Source organism: Anomaloglossus baeobatrachus, chromosome 2, assembly GCF_048569485.1.
Source record: "Anomaloglossus baeobatrachus isolate aAnoBae1 chromosome 2, aAnoBae1.hap1, whole genome shotgun sequence".
NCBI lineage: Eukaryota > Metazoa > Chordata > Amphibia > Anura > Aromobatidae > Anomaloglossus > Anomaloglossus baeobatrachus.
Genome location: NC_134354.1, coordinates 408,926,277 through 408,951,255, shown reverse-complemented (window position 1 = coordinate 408,951,255; position 24,979 = coordinate 408,926,277). Strand labels below are relative to the sequence as shown.

Sequence of the window (24,979 nt, the reverse complement as noted above, 5' to 3'; positions counted from 1 at the left end):
GTGGCTGGAAACTTAACGGACTGCAGACCTAATCCTGACACACAACTAGAAGTAGCCGTGGGGCATGCCTACGATGACCTGGACGCCTTGACAAAGCCGGAGAACTAAATAATCTCACAGATAGAGACATAAGAAAGGTAATCTGCCTCGGAGCAGTCCCCAAAGATAGGTAGCCCCCCACATGTAATGGCTACGGTGATATAAGAAACACAATACAAAGCCAGAAAAGACAGATTCAGCAAAATGGAGGCCCACACTATCTTTATAGGAAAGGATAGTAAAGATCCTGTTACGGTTGCTGTGGCTCTGGAGACTATGTCCGGATTTCTTGCTACTGCACATGTGCAAGCGCTGGAGACGAAGTCCTACCTTGGAGCCATTTCACATGTGCGGGTGACATCATCGCTGACACAAGGTCACATGTTTCTGACACCTTCTAAGCTGATTGGCCACTGGTCATGTGCTTGTGACACGTGGTCACATGTCTCTGACACCTTCTATGCCGATTGGTCGCTGGTCAGTTGCTTGTGATGCTTTGCTTGGTGATAGGCCAGCGTGACGTCATTGCTGTTGTTCTGGCAGCGGATTGGCTTTGGTGTCCTCCATCTTGGATGAGGCACAGAGTCTATATAAGACCCTGACGCACGCCGCCCGGTGCTTAGTCCTCTTGGTTCATGCATGAGGGTAGACGCCCTGTGCACGTCCCTCTAGGCATCTCTCTTTCTATGTTAGGTGAGCGCTACCGGCAGGGTAGCGTTCTTATACCTTACAGCTTCGGCTGCAGTCCGTATCCTTACCTCTTAGTGGAGCGGACATAGGCAGGTGCCTGAGGCACATGGTCCGGCTGGGCCTTGTGATTCTACTCGTAGGTGGACATTGCCGCTAGGGTAACGTTCCTTATACTGCGTCTGGCAGTTGTTCGTATCCTCGCACACTAGGGGAGCGAACAGAGGTAGGAGCTTTGTGCGGCTTATGCTGCTGTCCGTCTCTTTTGCACCACTAGAAGAGCGGACCTAGGCAGGTGCCATATCTAGTGGTTCGTGTCCTCGCACACTAGTGGAGCGAACGCAGGTAGGAGCTTTGTGTGGCTTACGCTGCTGTCCGTCTCTTTTGCACCACTAGAAGAGCGGACCTAGGCAGGTGCCATATCTAGTGGTTCGTGTCCTCGCACACTAGTGGAGCGAACGCAGGTAGGAGCTTTGTGCGGCTTACGCTGCTGTCCGTCTCCTGGCACCACTAGAGGAACGGACCTAGGTAGGTGCCATTTCCCACTCACTGCTTTTGTCTCTGTGATATTTAACAGAGACCATTCCACATACCCTCCAAGTAAGGGAGGAATTGCTTTATTTTCTAATTATATTCCTCTGTGAGTTTAACAGAGGTATTGCACTCTGCACTTGTGCTATTATTTTTTACAGTGGCACACTTATATACCCCTTATCCTCTGCCATAGTCTACAGCAGAGTCTTTGCACGGTGGACCCTGACTGTCTGACCTTCCTTTAGGTTTTATTATCAGACAGCCCCCCGTAACAGATCCACTGTCTGCAGCCGTAAAAACCCTAATATATACCAGCACTTCTGATATGGAAAAATCCTGAGGTCACACAATCTCTCCCCCACTGTATCAGCACTCTGATGTTACTGGGATCCAAAAACACTAATACAGATGAGGGACTGAATTAATACCAAGCATGGCAAACACAATACCTTGCAGAATCATGGAGCTAAGTATCCAGACACTCTCAGCAAGGAATGATCCCATTCCAACAAGAACTCCACACAGACAAAATAGGAATTATGTATTAGTATCAAAGCAGAAAAAACAACAAGAAAGTGGAAAACAAACAGCAGAGGTACAAAGACCACTTATCTGAAAGGAGTTCTGGTAGTGAGCAGAGCTGGTTACAGAATATCCTTAACAAGCAGGAGACATTGACCACCGGCAAGTAACCAGAGAAAACTACTCAGTTAAATAGCCCAATATGACCCTGATTGCCAGTCCTCCACAGGTGTGTGGCTTTCATTCCACACATCAACTGCATCGCCAGCACTGGCCACAAGAGGGAGCCCCAAACTGGAAAACGTATTCACAACAGAACTGTATTCAGTATTATATGAAGATATCCAAAAACAGGACTCAAAATGACGTTTGAACTGTACTCAGATACGAGACTTTCTGGTCATAAGTGATTCATGCTGACTTAGCTTAATATAGAATGATGAAACACCTATACATATATATCTCAGAATAAGCTCTTTTTGCCGTTTACCCAATAGGAGACATGTCACGTATTCTTGGCTCCTATCCAACTGATTTCTTTAAAGGTATCTGAACTTCCATAATTAAAGTAATCATCTTCTCTACCCAGATCCATGTTTTTGTTGCGTAATAAATTTTTATTAAACATGTTATATAGGCAAATCACACATGAATCATCCACCAAATAAAGCAGCTAAAAATGTCACAATACAGCAAAACTGGCAACTTAAACAAAGCGTTTTAGTGACAAGAGAGCAAGTTTTGACTGCAGAATAAAATGCAATAAAAACACTGTGTATGTGAACATAGACTTATCGTTGGAAAGTTTAGTTCTAACACTGATTAATATTAGCATCTTACCTAGTGATAATGTATGACCAGCAGCGCACAGTTTTTACAGTTTTCCAGATACCATTGAGTGTTTTTAATTTAAAGTCTATAGTGAAATGCAGTAAACACTAAATGCAGTGTTTTGTGTTGTGACATTTTTGTGTTTTTTATTCAATCAGTGTCATTATTTAAAAATGCAGCATGCCCATACCTTTTGTGGTATTTTTCCCACAGGCTTCATTATTATTACATAGTTACATAGACCTAGGTCCATCTAGTTCAACCTTCCTCCACCAATTAAACATTTTTGTCACTAAATTATTTATAACCAACAATGTTGTGTGTAGTGAGGAAATCATTCGGTCCTTTTATAAAAGCTGTTATAGTATCTGCCATTACTACCTCTTGTGGTAGGGCATTCCACAGTCTGACTGCTCTAACTGTAAAGAATCCTTTCCTATTCAGCTGCTTGAATCTCCTTTCTTAGAGTGCCTCCTGCTTCTTAGTATTGTCTTTGGAAAGAATAAGTCATGTACCAGTCCTTTGAATTGAAAGATAAAAGAAAAAAAAATCTTAATTTTTTCAAGGGTTTAAAAAGATTGAAAAAATAGTGTTGTTTGTCCATGAGCCCTGAGGGTATGGTGAAGATCCCCAAATTTGGAATTTGGACACAATATTTCATTATTGCTTTGTATTATAATAACTAACAATATATTGGATCTACATGAGATTGTTAACAAACACGAGCATGTTGCTTCTAATGTTCAGTAGTCACAAAATGAACCTCTATACCCCAGACCAATTTAGTTAGGTCAAGAATGATATAATTATATTTTGGGAAAGCAGATACAATGCTCCTACGACACACAATGAAGCACTTGTTTATATAAATAAGGAACCAGACATATACTGTATATTCCTTGAAGAGTTCCCACCTGAATTCCTGCTCCCTCAGGGACTGTGATCTTCCATACACAGTTTAAACTGTTTAAGTATGGCTCAGGGAAACCTGGAGACAGGATGGTTCCTTTCCGTTCAGTCAGATTTCCTCCACAAGGCACTAATAAATCACAAGGGACAGAACATATGTCAGAACGGGTTCCATATTGTATAGCAATAGACAGTGAATATATAGTTTTAAGCCTAATAAATTAGCTTACAATATGTAATACCATTTTTTACAGGGTACTTACCAACACAAGAGGGCACAGAAACGTTCCACTGTGCCAAGGCTCCAATCACTGCTTGACATTCAATATTTTTGGAGCCCAACAATGCATAACCAGGAATGCACTCAAAACGGACAACAGCTCCAACTGAGAAGTCATTACCAATACGGCGTCCATACTTGGGCTCTGGTATGGAGCTGCACTGTGTGGCACTAGTACGAGGAACAGCTAAAAAAGCAAAGAAATGGCAGATCCAGAAAAGATAATTAGGATGAGGAAAATAGATGACGGTAGACAGGCAAGAGAACATAATGGGAATATACATGCAGGCATGGGTCAAAGCTAATGTTATGGAAAACAAAAGGACATTGCATTTTCTTTAATGGATTTATGCAAACCTTGACTTATTCACTGTCTGCAGGTCCAGCAATGAGGATCTAGTGTTGCTCCTGCGGTACGGTATTGGATGCGGTGCTGATTTCATATGGACAGTTCATTCTCCAATCAGTGATCTCAGGGGGTATGTGCACTAGCCAAAGAGCCACTGAGCTCACTGATTAGCTAACACGCTGTCAGGGTGATGTCAACGACACAGCCAATAATGGACACTGGGAGCATTGTCAGAGACTCAGCACTGGACCCCGGACACTAAGTAAAGCTCGGTTTGTTTGTTATAAGAAACTGTAGCCAAGGATGAAGATTTTATGAAAGCAAACAACCCCTTTAAAGTAGCTGTTGTGTTCTCCATATGGTTACTGTGGACTCCAAGGATTTCTTGCAGCAGTACTGTCAACAATTACATTAAAGGAATTTTATGAATCTTTAATATTATTCCTTGAAATAGATAATCAAGGTAATGTCTCTTGTTAAGCCACCACTGTAAATATTAAGCATAGTTACATAGGTTGGAAAAAAATGTACATTCATCAAATTCAATTTTTCTCCATCAATTATATATCTTTTGTCACTGAGTTATCTATACCTTACAATGTTATGTGTACTGAGTAAATAATCCAGCTCTTTTTAAAAGCTGTTATAATGTCAGCCATTACTACCTACTAACCCTAGAACCCCAACAGATTGGTTATACACAACTTATCTTTCATGAATCCATGCTGGCTGTCATTTATTATACCTTATGTGCAAAATATTTTTGCATGTCATCCTTTATAATACCCTCAAAAAACATCACATTGTGCATACTATAATTAGTGGACTTTATATATAAAGGATATTTGTGCCAGGTCTTTCAATAAGGGCTCATTCAGACATCAGTTTTTCTCATACTAGTTCTATCTACAGTGCCTACAAATAGTATTCAACCCCCTGCAGATTTAGCAGGTTTGATAAGATGCAAATAGGTTAGAGCCTGCAAACTTCAAACAAGAGCAGGATTTATTAACAGATGCATAAATCTTACAAACCAACAAGTTATGTTGCTCAGTTAAATTTTAATAAATTTTCAACATAAAAGTGTGGGTCAATTATTATTCAACCCCTAGGTTTAATATTTTGTGGAATAACCCTTGTTTGCAATTACAGCGAATAATCGTCTTTTATAAGACCTGATCAGGCCGGCACAAGTCTCTGGGGTTATCTTGGCCCACTCCTCCATGCAGATCTTCTCCAAGTTATCTAGGTTCTTTGGGTGTCTCATGTGGACTTTAATCTTGAGCTCCTTCCACAAGTTTTCAATTGGGTTAAGGTCAGGAGACTGACTAGGCCACTGCAACACCTTGATTTTTTCCCTCTTGAACCAGGCCTTGGTTTTCTTGGCTGTGTGCTTTGGGTCGTTGTCTTGTTGGAAGATGAAATGACGACCCATCTTAAGATCCTTGATGGAGGAGCGGAGGTTCTTGGCCAAAATCTCCAGGAAGGCCATGCTATCCATCTTCCCATGGATGTGGACCAGATGGCCAGGCCCCTTGGCTGAGAAACAGCCCCACAGCATGATGCTGCCACCACCATGCTTGACTGTAGGGATGGTATTCTTGGGGTCGTATGCAGTGCCATCCAGTCTCCAAACGTCACGTGTGTGGTTGGCACCAAAGATCTCAATCTTGGTCTCATCAGACCAGAGAACCTTGAACCAGTCTGTCTCAGAGTCCTCCAAGTGATCATGAGCAAACTGTAGACGAGCCTTGACATGACGCTTTGAAAGTAAAGGTACCTTACGGGCTCGTCTGGAACGGAGACCATTGCTGTGGAGTACGTTACTTATGGTATTGACTGAAACCAATGTCCCCACTGCCATGAGATCTTCCCGGAGCTCCTTCCTTGTTGTCCTTGGGTTAGCCTTGACTCTTCGGACAAGCCTGGCCTCGACACGGGTGGAAACTTTCCAAGGCTGTCCAGGCCGTGGAAGGCTAACAGTAGTTCCATAAGCCTTCCACTTCCGGATGATGCTCCCAACAGTGGAGACAGGTAGGCCCAACTCCTTGGAAAGGGTTTTGTACCCCTTGCCAGCCTTGTGACCCTCCACGATCTTGTCTCTGATGGCCTTGGAATGCTCCTTTGTCTTTCCCATGTTGACCAAGTATGAGTGCTGTTCACAAGTTTGGGGAGGATCTTAATTAGTCAAAAAAGGCTGGAAAAAGAGATAATTAATCCAAACATGTGAAGCTCATTGTTCTTTGTGCCTGAAATACTTCTTAATACTTTAGGGGAACCAAACAGAATTCTTGTGGTTTGAGGGGTTGAATAATAAATGACCCTGTGAATAAACTTTTCACAATTTAAAAAAAAAAATAAAAAAAGAAATAACATTCTTTTTTGCTGCAGTGCATTTCACACTTCCAGGCTGATCTACAGTCCAAATGTCACAATGCCAAGTTAATTCCGAATGTGTAAACCTGCTAAATCTGCAGGGGGTTGAATACTACTTGTAGGCACTGTATGTTTTTCACGGATAGAACTGATAATACTATACCGGTAGTCTATGGGGTAGTTCACATATTCGTGCAGTTTCTCGGTCTGATTGGTCTCCACAAAATCCTGGAGGCATGTCCGATTTTCATCAGAGTCACAGATCAAACTCAGCGATTTAAGTCTAGAGGGCCATGAAAAGACAGCAGGTGGATGCCATCTGTGTGTTGTCCATTTTTCATGAACTCTTTGATGTGAGAGCAACCCTTTTTTTTCATTTGAGAAAACTGATCAAACTCTAATCAAAAGTCTTGATGGTAAAAACTGACAAACTGATTAAACTGATAAAACGCTGATGAAAAACACATATTAGAAAATCACTGACATCTGAATGAGCCCTTATAGTAGAAGTCCCCATATGTGGCTCGTGGGCTCATGATGTGTGGCTCACAGCTGTCTGCCAACTTGTTGCCTTAACACCATATCTAGCAAATAACTATGAACAGGGGGTCTTAAGATGGTGACTTTTGTGACTATTCTTGCACAAAAGACTAGATCTCAATGGAGGTAAGGTAGCAACCCTGGATCTTGGTATACTGCCTCATGGAGGTTTCTGTGGAACATTTTTAGCTTTCATTATACCAAAATAGGTGCTCTGGGTGTCACTACTGTGAGGGGGATGGGAGCTGAATGTGGCTCACGACCCTCTCTCAGAGCTGAATGTGGTTCACGACCCTCTTTCAGAGCTGAATGTGGCTCATGACCCTCTCTCAGAGCTGACTGTGGCTCGTGATTCTTTCTTAAAGGTGAATGTGGCTCTCTTCCCTCTCTCAGAGCTGACTGTGGCTCGCGATTCTTTCTCAGAGAAGAATGTGGCTCATGACCCTCTCTCAGAGCAGAATGTGGCTCGCGTCCCTCTCTTAGAGCTGAGTGTGGCTTGCATCCCTCTCCTAGATCTGCATGTGGCTTGAATCCCTCTCTCAGAACTGAATGTGACTCACATCCCTCTCTTAGAGCTGACTGTGGCTCACGACCATCTCTCAGAGTTGAATGTGACTCATGACCCTCTCTCAGAGCTGAATGTGACTCGCATTCCTCTCTCAGAGCTGACTGTGGCTCGCGATTCTTTCTCAGAGTTGATGTGCCTCACAACCCTCTCTCAGAGCTGAACATGGCTCACGACACTCTTTTCGGGTTGGATGTGGCTCACAACCTTCTCTCAGAGCTGAATGTGACTTTCAATGTCAGAAAGGTTGGATACCTCTGCCTTAGAGAAAAGCCCAAATACGGAACCCCTGTATTAACTCATATCCTCATAGAACAATTGAAAAAAATGTTTTACAGAAAATACCAGATATGAATGTTTTCCATTGAATGAGTTTTCTAGATAGCCATCTGAACATTGCTTTAATATAAAGAACATGAGCAATGATAAAATAGAATAATAGAATACAATTGTTATTGTGGAGATTTATTAAGTGTATTTGTGAGACTAGAGGCATGGGCTTTTACTGGTATTATATTTCAGTGGTAAATGCACTCCATTACATCGTGCTCAATATGCTTGGGTAACAGATGGGAGCCTTACATTGTGTAAAAAAAAATCCCTGATATGGAGATAAGTCTTGGAAAAAGAGAGATTTGTGCTCAGAACAAGATACATTAGTATATATTGTCTGGCATATTATTCTCATTGGCCTGTGATATATATCCTAAAATCCAGTTGTAAAAACACATAAAATACATTTTTGCCAGGTGTATTTGCGGAGTCACAGCTGTCTATCCTTCCAAGCTACGCATCTGCCAAATCCACTTCTTTTCCTGTGTCTCTTTTCACTTTCTCAATCTAACCATATGACATTTTTAATATCTGTATGATGGTCCCTGTAGGTTTCATGCACTGCTTGGATGACCACAGGACATGACATGCCATTTATCCACCTACCTTGGTACACAAAATGAAATCCTCTGGCTGTCGCCTGTCCCTTGGCACTGAACTTAATTAAAATCTGATTGGAAGTTGCAAGAGGTAGAGATTCACCTGTAATGGCAGAGCGCACGTGTTACAGAGCCGTGAGACCTGCCTCTTGTAGATAAACCCGCTGCTGGGATGTGCCAAGCGGGGATACTGATCTGATCACAATGTGTGAGACGCATCGGCACAAACCGGTCTGCACTCTAGGCATGGGAACACATTACTCCGGCTGGAGGAGGAACTAAATAGATAACCAAACTTGTGTATACGGCTGCTGATGTGAAATAATGTGATAGCGCAGATGATGTGAGATAGGAGAAAACAGCTGTGGAACACACACTTTTATATTTCAGCTAAAATGTATGTTATCTTCATTCCCAGTAACAAATATCTGTATTTTATATAACCAGATCTTTTATCGTCCTAAGCATATTCCAGAACCGAAAGCGCCAAATTATGCTTGTTCATACATTTGTTAAAACTGCATACCAGCTCCCCATAAATCATCATATTGCTCCCAATGCTGATAAGGCACAAAGGGTATGTTCACCATTTTACAGCATATATTTGGATATAATCTAAAGAAAAAGTTGGTTAAACTTTAAATGACTCATCTTGGTCACAGTCTGAAATGCAGCACAAAACCGCATTTTATTTCTACTTCTTGTATAAACTTAGAATTTGCCAACATAAACACCATGTGTAAGTTAACATTATGGCCCCAGTTCATCAAACGATGACAGCAGAATGCTAGCGCAAATCGCATTAACAAAAGGGCAAAATGTTGGTGCAACGTGGAGCTGTGCAAACGTTTGGTGACTTTTGGTGTTTTCACATTAGTTTCACCACAATGGGAGGACCTGTGCCTGATGGAAGTGCAAAGTAGATATGACGCCACAGCATGTCTAATTCATGATGAGCTGTGGTGTTCCTTATGCCAGAAATCTTACTCCAGTTCCTGACTGGAGTAAGATTTCTGATATGGCCCATTAAAGTGCATGCCACATGTCAGACGTGCCTGATTCGTTAAAGGGAACCAACCACCAGTTTTTTTCCCTATAAACTAGAGATAGTGCCATAATGGGGGTAGGTTGCTGGTTAAAATGATACCTTTAGTTGAAAAATCTGAGGCTTGATTGCAGACTAATCCTTGTTCAAACCTTCAGACATGACTTAATTTTTGCAGTGACTTGAACATTAGGGCGGTCTTTGTGGGTTGGATCATCTGTGTGATGATTCCTCCTCTTGACTTGCCTCTTTTTCTTTATTTAAATTTTGCACCGCTGCCATTACCGCTTGTTTGCGGCACGTGCGCATTGCTATTGTGACGTTGTCTTCAATAAAATGGCGCCGGAATCAGCATGTGCGCATACCACGATCTCTGGTGTCATTTTATTAAAGACACTGGAGATTAATATAAGCAATGGCAGCGCAAGCGCAGACTGAATTTTTTTTTCAGCTGTTTATGCCCCACCACCACTCATAATCATCTCCACAATGCTCTTAGTAAAATGTCTCCAGAGATTGCAGTACGTACATTCGCTGATTCAGGTGCCATTTTATTGAAGACATTGTGGAGATGAATATAAGTGATGGCAGCGCATGCGCAGATTGATTTTTTTTTTCATCTGTGCATGCACCACCACCATTCATAGTCATCTCCACAATGCTCTTAGTAAAATGTCTCCAGAGATTATGGTACGTGCAATCGCTGATTCAGGTGCCATAGCAATGTGCATGCTCCGCCAACATCGGTAATGGCTGTGGCGTTGTGAAGTTTAAATAATGAATAGGAGGCAAGGCAAGTAGCAGAATGGTAACACAAAACATGACCCATAAAGTCCTGCCATGATGCTCAAGCAACTGCACAAATGACATAATTTCTGAAGGTTTGAACATAGATTATTCTACAATCAAGAGATAGATTTCTCAACTAAAGGTATAATTTTAATCAGCATCTATTTTATAGGGCAAACATTTATTGGTTGGTTCACTTTAAGAGGTCTGCGCATCTTAGTGAATCAGCAGAATCTGTTTCCAACATGCCAAAGTGGCTTTTGCCATTTTTTCACTAGTCCAAAATCAGCTCCAAGTTGGGCCTCATAATCTTAGTGCACTTCTGGGATAGACTGTGGGAAAAGAACTTAATGTACTATATAGACCAAACATGTCCAAAGACTTCTATAGACCCAAGTTATGTCGAAGTAGTTTTACTTTTTCATATATCTATAGAATTGAAAAGCATAGTCAAGTATGGTTTTTGAAAGGAACCTGACTGCTCCCCTGATCAGTTCAAATAACCCTTATTGTGTCTTACAATGGTTTTTTATCTTGTAGACAATGCAGACATGTTTTAAAGAAGAACATTAATTCTGTTGATTGCTATATGCTAATGAGGCAGGAAACATCTGACAGGACATCGCTACACCAGACTAAAGGCCCCTTTACACACTGCAACATCGCTAGCGATATTGCTGTAACGCCACCGGTTTTATGACGTAATAGCGACCTCCCCAGCGACATTGCAGTGTGTGAAACGCATCAGCGACCTGGCCCCCACTGTGAGGTCGCTGATCGCTACACATCTCTCAGGAACATTTTTTGTTCCTTTGTTTCCTGCTGCGCAGCATGCATCGTTGTGTTTGACACCGTTACAATGACTTCGTTAGCGACTTCCCTTTCAAATAGCTGCTTTGACACGTCCCCAACGACCAGCTAGGTCGATCTGCAGGTCTGTATCGCTGCTGCATCGTTGGCCAGGTTTTCCTGTTTCACAGCTCACCAGAGACTTTCCAGCGATCCCGGGCATCTGCACTACTTTACGCTGACCTCAGTCATGACAGCCTAAACCTTTTAAAATTGGCATTGTGATATTCCAATTTTTGCGTGAATATTTACATTTTACTGAATGACTTGACATACACTATAATTATAGAAATCTGGAATTTTAAAGAGGTGGTTCACTACTCGGCATAAGTGGCCACATTGCTGTAAAACTCACAGGTAAGGCTTTTCTCAAATACCTTATTTAGTACATTCCGCCTCTGAGCGGCGCTATTGCGGTCCGCTCATTCCAATCATGTGACCCCCGTGCTCCGTGACCTCGTCAATTTCCAGTTTCACCCGACATCAATTTGACCCGACATCACCAAGGTGGGCCCCAGTCTCCCTGAATGACTGGGCTGTGGTCAGGGTTTCATCGTACATTACAGCCCAGTATCGCTCCTGCTTGCAGCGCTCTGCAGTGAAGAGAGCACGCAAGATGTTGGGCTGTGACAAGCGGAGAAACTTTGCCCACAGCCAAGTCACACTGGGGCCCACATCAGTGATGTTGTGTCAACTGGAAGTTTACGTGACATCACTGGATCACAGAGCCCAGGAGTCACTTGATGGGGATGAGCGGACCACAATAACGCCGCTCTGAGGCAGAATACTACACAAAGTGTTTGTGAAAAGCCTTCCCTATGAGTTTAACAGTGGTGTGGCCACTAATTCTGAGTAGTGAACCACCCCTTTAATGAAAAATAGAATGGTATTTTATATTCCCCCTGTATAGTTCTCTATTCTTAATGCAAATGCAATAAACAAAAAAATAATATTTAGGACAACAAGCTTCATACCAGTATGGGATCCAGAAAGAGAGCTGAGAAGACGAGCTTGTTCATTGGACCCATCATGGACTTCAACTACATCATTGAGAGCTGTCTGGAAGAAGGTGAACTGTCCAAAAACCACTGGAAGAGAGGGGAACACACATTATAACATCAACTTACAACTGGTCAGAACAAACATTCTCATACATGTAATAATTACTGAACTAAATGAGCTCTTCAAAAAACTCTCCACTGTATCTTACATTTCAATGACACATACTGAACAGAGAGGCTCATATATGTCCTGTTTTACAAGGTGAGTCATGTCAAAAGTACATTGAGCCCCTCTCATTTACACACAATGTTTCCTTCAGTGGACCCAATGTGTTGCCAGTGTATTATGGCAGAGGGTACTTTCCTGCACATCTTTTTGGAGTGTAGTGTGGTGCAGCCATTTTTGACAGGAGTCAGTCAGAATATTCACAAAATAACGGGCTATGTGGGAGAAATGGGGCCAGCAGTATACCTACTGCAGCAAAGCGAAATGTCGGCTTCTGCATACAAATGTTTGCTCTTGAGATTTCTAATTAAGGCGGCCTGCTCGTGTGTGCCTCTTAACTGGAGCAAAGCTACCTGTCCCACCGTGTCACTGTGGATCGAGAGGGTTAATGATATTATGCATATGGAGGACCTGACATCTTCGATCCATGACACTTATGAGATGTTCTGGGATACCTGGTACTACTGGTTCGACTTCCAACAGACAGACGACTATAAGGAGGCACTGAGATAAACGGAAAGAGATACCTTGTGGATGAAGGTATGTGGAGGGATGGACTTGCCCCTTACCACGTTCCTCCCCTCACCGCCCTCCCTTTTTTTCCCTTATCCTCTTTCTCTGCTCTATTGTTTGTTCTTTCTTTGGTCCCTCCCTATCTCTCTCTTTTCTACGATTTTTCCTTTCTTACTCTCTCCCTTCAGTTGGGTTGTTTCGTCTTCCAACCGCTGGGGAACTGGAGGCTGTCGTAGCTCTGTAAAAACTTCGTCGAACCCGAATCCCTTTGGAGATCAGTCCGGTTTGGTGTTCGGTGAGTTTCTCCTTGTAACGCCTGTCTGTGGATCCCATGGCTTGAAGCTACAAGGGAACCCTGGGTTTCACGAGATGTACTCTTGTCCCTATCTGCAGGTGCCTTGGTTCCGATGTGGGGTCTGGCTTGAAGCAAGGCCCCGGACCCTATATGGCATTTTGCTGTCGGGCGCTGTTTGGTCAGGGAAGCTTGAAACTTTCCCCGTCCAGGCAGATTTTGGAAAACCAACATGAAGTATGATCTTGAATAGGGTCCTGCCGCCCCCTGTGGCATCGGTTCCGATGGGAGCAGGTTCACTCTCCCCACGACAACCGTGTGAAATTTTTCTTCCCACCAGAGCACCTGTGAAGCACGTCTGCTCCGCTGCTCTCCTGCTGGAGAACTCTCTAACTGTTGTGTTGGCTCCTGACTCCCCCTACTGGCTGCACCTCCCCCCTCCCAGGTCCTATGCTAATGAGACTGGGGCCCCTGTTGAGGGCCTCCTGTAAATGCCTCTCTGTCGTCCACCCCTTTATCACCCTACCCTAGCCCAGTCCCCAGTGGGAACAGGGCAACCTACTGTGTATTTGAGTGTGTAATGTGGTGAAACCGGGATTGACCTCCTCAGTAATCGGGTTTAGCATTACACCCAATGTTGGGTGCAATACTTTGTGGCGACTGAAGCCTCAGGGGCACCACAAATGCATACGAATTCTTCATTTTAGCTTTATATCTAAATATTTCTTAATATATGGGTCAATAAATCTCCACATATCTTTCACTCAAACCCCTTGAGTACTGTGTCCATTTTTGCTCTTTTGGATACGTGTGAGAATTTGCTAAACACAAATATTAAAGCCTTTAATTCAATGCAATAATTGTGTGCGAAAGACAAACAGGCAATGGCATTAGAGCAATAAAGTGCCACATCTAAATGAACTAATTGAAATCGCTGTATACATTCTTTGTAATGAGGGAGATTTACTATAAATACCAAGTAACAAATAGAAGAAAAATCTAAACCCTTCGAAATGATCAAGGCATGAAACTTTAATTTGCTTTGAGAGATTAAGCAGGGAGAATTGCATTTTTTTTAATCATCGTTATCATTATATGAAAACTAGGTATATTTGATAAGTCTTGTAGTGAAAGATGTGTCTATAAGTAAATGGAACAGATGAGCAATGCAACAGTATATGATATCTAGCTCATAGCTGTCATTGATCAACGCTCTGGAGATATTTTCAATTATTTTTCTCGCCATTTGAAAAATCAACCCAAGGATGACATCCCTACAGGTTATAGTAGAAAAACTCAGGCATAATATTGAAAAGTCATTATAGAGTAATACTATAGATCAGGGGCCACAAACCTGTGGCAATGGAGCCACATGTGGCTTGCGAGCCAGTGATTTGTGGCTCGAGGCTGCCTTCTAACGTAGTGCATAAGCACCAAGTCTTGCAAACAGATATGAAGAGCAGGTCTCCAGATGGTGAGTAGACCCACATAAAAGAGCAGACCTGAATGGGGGTAAGGTAGGAACCCCTGGATCTAGGTATACTGTCTTGGTGTGATTTCTGTGGAAAAGCTTTGGCTGTGATTATACCGGTGTCACTACTGTGTGGTAAAGTGGGTGGCAGGAGCTGGATGTGGCTCAGAACACTCTCTCAGAGCTGAATGTGGCTCATGACACTCCTTCAGACCTGAATGTGGCTCTCAAGAATAGAAAGGTTGGGAACCTCTGCTATAGATCAACAATACCAATATTGTAGATGGAGATCCTAGTTCACTTCACAATGATATTTTTAATATTATAGTATACGAGCATACAATATAATTTGTCTTATTTTTAAGATCTTATTAACTTTTAGGGCTCAAGGACTTGGACTATTATGAATGCGTACAAATGAACCACGTACAGAACCAAGACACCCCACTATGGGGCACATCATAGTCTATAAAACTGGAAGGAATAGCCTTTGAATAAAGCTAATCTTCTACTTATTTTCTTCTGTTTCCCTTAGAGAACAGGTTTTGATTGGAAAAAAGTTTTACTCCTTGTCATATCAGAGCAATCTACCAGTCTGTCCTTGATTGCTTTACACTTGGCTGTTTTCTTCAGTTCCACAGATAACTAATGAAGTGGTAGCAAGTTTGCTGGACCGTTCCCTTATTCAAACACCTCCTTAGTGTGGGCACACGATGAAAAGTAATGGGAGACATTTATCAAACTTGGTGATAAATGTTCATTGAAGGAAACACCTTAACCCCTCAGTGATGGAGACAATTTTGGCCTTTGTGACCAAGCTCCACTTTTCAAATGTGACGTGTCATGTGTCACTTCATGTGGTAATAATTCTGGACTTCTACATATTGAGTCTCATTACAAATACTTCTAACAGCTCTCCTATCAAATTCAAGTGAACCATATTGGCAGGACCAAATACATATCAGTGCTGCCAAAGTAATTGAACTGTCAATTTTGCTGTAATGCCCCTCCACCAAAACTGAATGGTGTGTTATCTTTATGTCTTACATAGAGCCTGTTTTAAGCTATAGTGGAGGAATGTTCTTTTTCCCCTTCTATGAGGATGACAGTTTTTAATTGGCAGAGGTGGCAGTACTATAATAAGAGAATAGAAATATTTGAATGAGACTGCCAGAGATGGAAGCTAAAAGCTGTTAGTTAATCAGACTCAGGTCTGCTGTGCCCCAGCACATCATCACTGTACAATGTGTGGGAGCATACTGTTTATCAATGCTATTGTGGGGGTGTGCTCTTCTTTCTCCAGTGTGCTGCTGCCTGCTTATGATTGGACAACATCAGAGAGAGGAAGAAGTACATGATCCAAGTGAAATATTTCTTGTGACACCCAGTTAGTATTAAAAAAATGTTTAAGTGCCATATACTTTGGCAAAATTAAAAGAAAAAAGTTTGATTCTGCTCTGAATTGTCTATTACATCATGTGTCTAGTTAAACCCCCAAAATTTAGCAAAAGGTCCTCTTTAACCCCTTTATAACTGTGTTATTTTCAATTTTTTCATTTTCATTTCCCCCTTCCTTCCTCCAAGAGCCATAACTTTTTTTTATCTTTCTGTCCACATAACCATATGAGGACTTGTTTTTTGTGGTGCCTGCCTGACTACCCGTTTCTCCCTTGTAGGGTCAACATGGGAAGGCAAAGGAATAGAGGGAAAGCATAGGGTTAGTCTACAAAAGGATAACTGTGGACTGTGCTTTAAAGGGTGGAAGTCTCTGGTATATTAGGGTCCTTAAGTGTCTTTAGGGCATGATAGGGCTATTGCTATTCCAAAACCTCACTTTTTCGAACCTGATTGGGATCTACAATATGCACTGAGATACATGGAGTTATTTTGGTACATCAAGATAAACATGTTTATTATCCATACATTGCTATATTGCCTGTTTTCTTATGGTTTTTGTGGGACAATGTTGTTTGACACCATTCATTTTATCATGTGATGCATTGGAAAATGGGGAAAAAAATTCTGAATGCATTGAAATTGCAAAAAAAAGTGCCATTTCAGCATGGTTTGTTGGATTTTTTATTTACCATATTTGCTATATGATAAAACTGACCTGGCAATATGATTCTTCAGGTCAGAAAAATTATTCAGATACCAAACACGTATCGATTTTTCTTTATTTAAATAGTGAAAAAAAACAAATGGAAATTTGTAAAAAAAAATTGGCTTGTGTTATCATTTTGGAGACCTGTAACGTTTTCAATTTTCAGGATATAGGGCTGCATAAGGGCTTGTTTTTTGCGCCCTGGGCTGGTGGTTTTACTAATACAATTTTATGGTAGATATCATACTTTGATCATCTGTTATTGCATTTTATTGTAATATTGCGGGGGTCAAAAACAACGTAATTCTGGCATTTCAATTTTTTTTTGTTACACCGTTTACCAAGTGGATTTATTTCTTTTATACTTTGATAGATTGGACTTTCACTAATGCAGCAATACCAAATATGTGAATATATTTTGTTAAAGTAATTGTATTATTTTTAATGGGGAAAAGGGGAGATAATTTAAACTTGTATTATTTTTTTTAATTTCTTCCATTTTCATTGTATTAGTTAGTACCTTTAGTGGCCTTGAACTTGCAATCATCAGATCGCTTGTACTATACATAACAGTGCATTAGCACTGCTATGTATAGCAAAAGTCACACTCTTTTATGAATGCCAGTTAAAGGCTGAATTTAACAGGAAAACCATCATGACAAGCACACAGGTCTTTAGCAGACCCACGGCTGTCATAGTAACCCATTGGCACTTCATGATAATGAGTACAATAATGGGTGCGAGGAACAACATGTGACCCTGCCAGCGCACATTAAATGCCGCTGTCAGAAATTGACAGCGGCATTTAAAAGGTTAACAGCCACAAGAGGAGCTCTGCTCCACTCGCTGCTGTTAAAGGGAACTTGTCAGGTCCCATATGCATTCTGAGCTATAAGCAGTGTGTTGTGTGGCCTATTAACTGCTTCCTACCCATCCCTGTGTTGTAATATTGTGGAATATGAAAGTAATAAAAATCGTTTTATTACTTACATATTCCCTATGTAAATGAGCAGGGTCTCTTTAACCCCATGGGTGTCACATCCACCTGTGGGCGTTTGCATGCTTTCCATGGTTTCACGCCCCTGTGGGCTTGATACCATGGATTTACATGCGTGGCGTCACCATCAGCATCTTCAGATCCCGCGCATGTGTACTTACCATTCCTGTAGCCGTCATCAGGGTGCTCGCTTCTCTGCTTCAGACGCGCTCTGCGCATGCTCAGAATGCATATGGGACCTGACAGATTCCCTTTAAATGCAGGTGGTGGCTGAATAATACACTCATCATCTGCCAGAAAAGCCTGCATCAGCGTCAGGAACACGACATGTGACATAAATGTATATCAAATGTTGGGAAGAGTTTAAATGATTAAATATTATGACATCGCTGCACAACAAAACAACTTTCTAAATAGTCTTTATTAAAAGTGCTTTACTATTTTGCTGATGCACAGTGCCTGTCAATCCTTTTTCTAGCTAAGTGATCTTCAAATATATTAAAGATCTTCCAGAGCTCCTTCTGATGGATCTTTGCTGCCTACCTCACTTCTCTCCACGTTCGGCTGGGTTCACACAACCATATTTTCTCCATCCCAGAAAAAGGTCCTATTCTGCTAATCAGACTCTGATCAGAGTATGATCAGAATGGGATGTGTTTTTCCATCTTCTCCATTCTGTCAGCCCATATCTCAGAGGCAAATCATGTATACTGTGATTATTTTTTAGGACATGTAAACTGTCTAATAACATTGATCAGAGTGTAATTTAATCTTTTGACAGAGTACACTACCGATCGAAAATAATGTAATCTGCACAAGCCTTTAGAGAGATTTGGATGGAATTGAGCACAGATCTGTAGTTGGGAAAGGAGAGATTATGGGGCCATTTACACTACCAATTGGCACTACTAAATGACAACTGATCAGCTAGTTGTTTGCTAATTTGCAGTCATTTAATACATTGTTTACACCAGCAAAGACAGCACTTCAGATGCAAAATGAACAATCAGTAATAGATTGTTTAGAGCTCATAGGCTTTAATTGAGCTCATGCAGCACAGGTCCTAACATAAGATGATATGCTGTCAAGAACGATGTTATTTTGGGCAAAAGCAAAACTGAACTAATCATTTTTCCTCCATCTCACCTATGTTCCCTACCTGATCTATCCACTACAATAAATAACATCACGCTCTCCCCAGTACCCAAAGTCCGCTGCCCACATAGTAACATTCGACTCTGCCTTGTCCTTCATACCATACATCAAATTCCTCACCACCTCTTGCCATCTTCAGCTCAAAATATTTACAGAATCCGTCCTTTCCTCAATTCTCAATCTACAAACATGCTAGTGCATGGCCTCATAATCTCCTGACTTGATTACTGAAACAACCTCCTCTATGGCCTCCCTGCTAACACTCTCGCACCTGCCCAGTTTATCTTATTCTGTTGGGTGACTGATCCACTTTACTCCTCACTACCACCCCACTTCTCCCCTCTGCAAATCCCTCCATTGGCTCCCAATCTTCCAACATATGCAATTCAAACTATTAACAATGACCTACAAAGCCGTCCATAATCTGTCTCCTACATATGTCTCCAAACTAATCTCCCGCTACACTCCAACACAAAATCCCTGGTCCTCCCAAGATCTCCTTCTCTCCTCCACACTCATTCATTCCTCATCCAACCGCCTCCAAGACTTCTCCCGCGTATCCCCTGTCTTCTGTCGCAACAAGTCAGATTATCTGCTACATTTTCAAGCTTCAAACGGAACTTGAAAACTCATCTGTTCAAAAGTGCCTATAGTCTCCAATGACCCCACTGCCTCACCATTGCTGGAGCTGTCTTCTCCCCAATATCCTATAGAATGTAAGCCCACAAGGACAGGGCCCTCTACCCTCTGTACCAGTCTACCTATTGTAACTTGGATATGTATTTGTATGTAACCTCTTCTCATGTACGGTACCATGGAATCAATGGTGCTCTATAAATAAATATTAAGAATTAAATAATAATAATAATAATAATAATAACTCATATTATCCATTGAATGAGTATTTTGCTTGATCATTGAGTGATCATCAGCCTGCTTAGGTAGAGCGTTCCCAGCAACATTAATTTGCAATAATTGTACAGTATAAATGCTAGTTATCTTTGAGGGCACAGAAAACAGGCTGGAGAAAATGAGGAAAACACAAAAGGAGAAAAGTGCAGTGTCCATGAAAGCAAGCGATGACACGGAGCTCACATCCAGCACGCATTACAGGAAAAGAAAAGTCCGAAACTAGGACCAGGCTGCAAACAACATTTTCGGGGTCTAAAAATGAATGAAAGAATGAAGATTGGAGGTGATCATAGTCTTTAAAATTATTACAGTCAGCTAAAGTATCAAAAGCTAAGGAAAGAAATGAGATTTTATATGACAAGGGTATATCCTATTAAAATCCTTAATATAGTTTATGCTTTAAGATCTAAATTTAGTGATCAATGTACTACTGACTAGCTGAAATAAGGGTTACTTCTTACTCATTGATACAAAATAATAAAGCCATGTAATATTTAAACCTGTTCTTTCCAAACTAATAGCAAATCTGACAGTGTATATGTAGAAAAAGGCAGCATAATGGCAAAAATCTAAATTGTTTTCCTTCTAAATGCCAGAAATAATTTAAATAAAACTAAACTTATTGTATTGGAATCAAATTGTATAGCAAATATATATCAACATGAAAACCAATATGGAGCCTCTCATCAAAACAAAACAGAAATGGAGAAAACATTGCTGAGTTAGTAAGCTAATTTTATTCCCAAACGTAAGAAGTTCACTTACCATAATCCTTAGGAACGACAATGAAGTAAGAACAGCTCTGTCCAGAAGTGTAATTACTGGGGTAATTAGGAGACAGAATCACTCCATCTTGGCTGACGTACTGTCCTCCACAGGGGGCTAAATGAGAAATGGAGATATAGCACACTTTGACATCAATGTCTAAAGTCAACATTTAATCATTTATCAATGTGACCAGAAATATGCCTGCATTTACACAATAGGCTGATTTATGGACAGTGGAAAAGAGCATGTTGGGGTCATCATTAGCAATAACCTTTTCATTCAAATTGTTGCAGTTTTTCATTAGCAAAATTTGCTTTCCATCACTCATATATTTTCACCAATACTATACAATTTACTACTTTATTTTTAACTTCACTACATACTCATTGTACAATTTTCTTGCTTTAGTCAAATACAGGCAAGGTCAGATTAGACCTCTTACCACTCGGCAGTTGTTTGACTGCCTATTTACACAGGAAGACAAAAGCAAAGTATACTCACCGAGCGATCCATACTAGATCTCTCGGTGCACATAGGCAGCCACTACACTGCATAAAAGATCGTTTTTGATGAATGAGTGGTTTCTTCAGGTGTTCTGCAACCTGTTTAAACCACAAGATAATTGTGAAATGAGCATTTTCCACTACTAATGTGACCCCCTTTCTTTTATCCTAACTCTTCCTAACTAACACTTTCTTATTATAATTCTGCTATCCACTCTGCTCCTGCAAGTTTATCTCTAAGACGTTAGTAAATATTGTTGTTGTAGCTTTGATCTTTCTGGCTGCAGACCAAAATTGAACCAACTGAGCAGGGCACATCACTTGTGAGGGTGCACTGTTTCTCTGTGAGTGACAGAAGTCAGGGCATGCATGCCAGATCCCACTTCCCTCTCCTCTTGGCCCCCACCAAGGACGTGCCCTGCTCAGTTGGCCTGATTCTGGTCTGCAGCTCGGAGGATTAAAGCTACAACAACAATAAATGTAATTACAAACCTATTAGAGATAAGCATAAAGGAGCAGAGTAGATAGCAGGAGTATATGAGGAAATTATTAGTTAGGAAGAGTTAGGATAAAAGAAAGGGGGTCACATTAGTAGTGGAAAACCTCTGTAATGCTTAAAATGTAGATGTACTGTATAGTGATTTGAGTATCAGATGGGATCAATAAATTATTCATACCATTATTTTATACTAATGATTAATTTTCTATACGTCTTCCACTTTTTTGTAATTGTAGGTTTACTGACATTATTAATATCAGAATTGTTTAAAAGAACTGAGAGTCCTCAGTGGTTGATACCTTTTAATGGCTAAAAAGGTATAAACTACTGAGGACTCTCCGTTCTTTTAAACAATTTTTTATCTCTACTGGCTAACACTGTACAAATATATATATTTTACCTGTATTGATATCAGTAAAGTCAGTAGAATGAAATGGATAAAGATGGGATATTACCGATACATGTAGGACGTGGGAAATTCCAAATTGGCTTTCCATCTCCTCCCATCACACAAGTTAGAGTAGATGCTCCAGAAACCTCATAGCCACTATCACAATAGTAAGTTACAGTGGAACCTAGTTTTAGGTCACTCCCAACACGAGTGCCATTTTTTATTGCTCCTGGGTCAAAACAGGATTCTCTGGGATTTTCTGAAAAATGAAAAAAAACAAAAAAAACAAACTTTAGCAATATAAATAGTTGTCTATTTTCTTAACAGTAATTCTGGGGCTCAGTTGTCAATGTTCCTTAGACAATCAATTAAAAATTACCCTAAAAGGGTGTACTGAGATGTGCTAATTATTGAGAACATTATTTCTAAATGACCCTAAAATTACCAAAGAACACAATACATTTTAGATTTCCAACTCTGAATAATTATTACTATAGAGAAAGACAGAATTATAATCAACTAGACAATGAGACCATTATTGGCTTGAATATTAAGATTTAGAAGTATTCACAAATGAGATGTTAAATACAATAATCTCAGTCAGTGACATCCACTCTGCAGAGCTAAAAATTTAAGCATTCAACAGATGTCCCCAGGAGTTATCATTTGGGATTGTGTAATGCCATGCATTTTAAGCTGACAGAAGTCACCGCACTGACCCTGATATGTGACTTCTTAGTGACATCGGGAAAAGGATGAGAGAAACCGCAATGCAGAGAGATTCAATATTCATAGCCCGGCATACACTAAAGAGCGCTATCACTAAACTGCTCCAATCATTGAGCATCATTAACATCTGATAATTATTGTACATGAATAAAACTGCCTTACGTCTCAAATATTTCTTACTTACAGAGAAACTCACTTAGAAGCAACTGTAAAGCATAGTAAGTATCAAGTCCATTCCGACATTGAAGTGTTTTGCTGGAGTGTGACAGCTTAAAACAAACAATGGACCAAACCTGGCAGCACAAAATCCGCACCTTGGAATCAATGTTCCTGTTAGTTGGTTTGAGTACAGTTTTGACACGATTATACTACCCATTCATTTCCTAGAAGGAGGTGCTGATTGAAAAGCTTAACATTTTATTAAGGACCTGTCAGCACTATTAATTGGGCACTATGATTGCTACTTTTGCTTTAGAAATTGGTCTAATTAATTGAAGTGTACTAAGACTATCGTTATTTTATGGGCATAATGACTGGCATTAATTTATGGTCAATACAGATGGATGGGTTGCATAGACACTGATATAGATGGCTCTGATTCAGGCACTGTCAGAAGCAGGTATTGGGCTAAATTATTTGCACTGTATGACAGTGGTATTTAGCCAAAAATGCAAGTGTCGTGGTGCTGGCACTGTCTTAACATGACAAAATATTATAATGGCGTATGGAGGAATTGTATGGTACTATTACTTGGACGCTATATGGGAATATTTGCTACAGATTTACTTTGGCAACAGTATCCTCTCCTAGAAAATATTGTTAAAAATTGTATGTTTGGGAAAAAGGGATTTTCCGATAGTAGGATATTGATGACTAGTGATGAGTGAACTGCTCAGTGCTTGAGTTCTCATTAAGTGTAATGAGCATTTTGATGCTCTGGTGATCAGTACTCATTTACAGAGTATAATTGAAGTCAATGGGGAACTAGAGCATTTTTCCAGAACTCCCCTTTGGCTTCTGTTATACTCAGTAAAAGAGTAGCGAGATCCCGAGCATGAAAATGCTTATTACGCTAACCAAGTACCCGAGCATTAAGCAGTTTGCTCCTCATTATTGATGACAAAACCTTAAAATGGGATATCAGTATTAGATCAGTAAGGAAGCGACACCCAGCACCCCCACCAAATCAGCCGTCAGCAGCATCCAGCTGTAAAAATTATGACAAAGCAGAAAACCATTAGAACAGACATTAAGAAAACCTTTCTGACAGTGAGGGCAGTCAGAGAGTAGAACAGGCTACCACGGGAGGTAGTGAGCTCTCCATCAATGGAAATCTTCAAGTGGAAGCTGGATAAAGATATAGCTGGGATGATTTAGGAAAACCTGCACTCGCAGGGGGTTGGACCTGATGGCCCTTGAGGTCCCTTCCATCTCTACTATTCTATGATTCTATGATTCTATGACCATAGCTCTATCACAATGTTTAGTGGTCACTGCTGGATACTGAAGGTCGGCTCCAATAATTTGAATAGGAGCCATTCTGCAGTGCCACAAAACAATGTGATGGAGCACTGGTGTTGTAATCTGTCACATTACTTGTATTGAATTGCTGCTGGAGCTGTTAGTGGCTGACTGGTGGGGGTACCGGGTTTTGGCTTCAAACCAATCTGATATTGATGACCTATACTAAGGATGGGTCATAAATATCACTATAGTGGAAACCATCTTAAAAAAGACAATAAGTTCACTGGTAAGTTCCCAAACTGGAGGTATATTTTATAATGTACTCTATATGCTTTTGTTTTGATATGTCTCCAGAATTGCAGATGAATATTATTTTTAAAGCCAAAACTTAATAAGATTCCAATTTTTTCCTAGTAGAATTATAAATAATTCATGTGGCAACCTCTTTACAGTGCGCACATTTTGGAATCGTTGTCATTATCATCTGCCCTTTGCTGGATTTCAGTCCACTCCTTTCAATTAAATCAATATCTGGAATTGGAGCATAGAATTTGAATTTTACAACCAAAATGAAACATTCATGATACCTGTTTAACAGTGATAAAAGCCATTAGGTGAAATATTGATATTAACCTTTCTGCTCTGATTATAATAAATGTTATGAAACAAAAAGAAATCTAAGTAACTTAATTTCAAGTGGAATTAAT

The 24,979-nt window shown here is 40.7% G+C and overlaps 1 protein-coding gene across 3 annotated transcripts in view; it reads right to left on the bottom strand.

Moving 5' to 3' along the window:
* CSMD2 (CUB and Sushi multiple domains 2) overlaps positions 1–24,979 on the bottom strand; it is a 1,639,331-nt gene that overhangs the window by 183,602 nt on the left and 1,430,750 nt on the right. For all 3 annotated transcript variants that reach the window (XM_075336114.1, XM_075336115.1, XM_075336117.1), the window contains 6 exons: positions 22,144–22,338; positions 20,684–20,800; positions 12,222–12,335; positions 8,572–8,667; positions 3,786–3,989; positions 3,528–3,652 (listed from right to left, as the gene is read on the bottom strand). In XM_075336114.1, the coding sequence (XP_075192229.1) occupies positions 3,528–3,652; positions 3,786–3,989; positions 8,572–8,667; positions 12,222–12,335; positions 20,684–20,800; positions 22,144–22,338 (851 nt within the window). The remainder of the gene's footprint in view (positions 1–3,527; positions 3,653–3,785; positions 3,990–8,571; positions 8,668–12,221; positions 12,336–20,683; positions 20,801–22,143; positions 22,339–24,979) is intronic.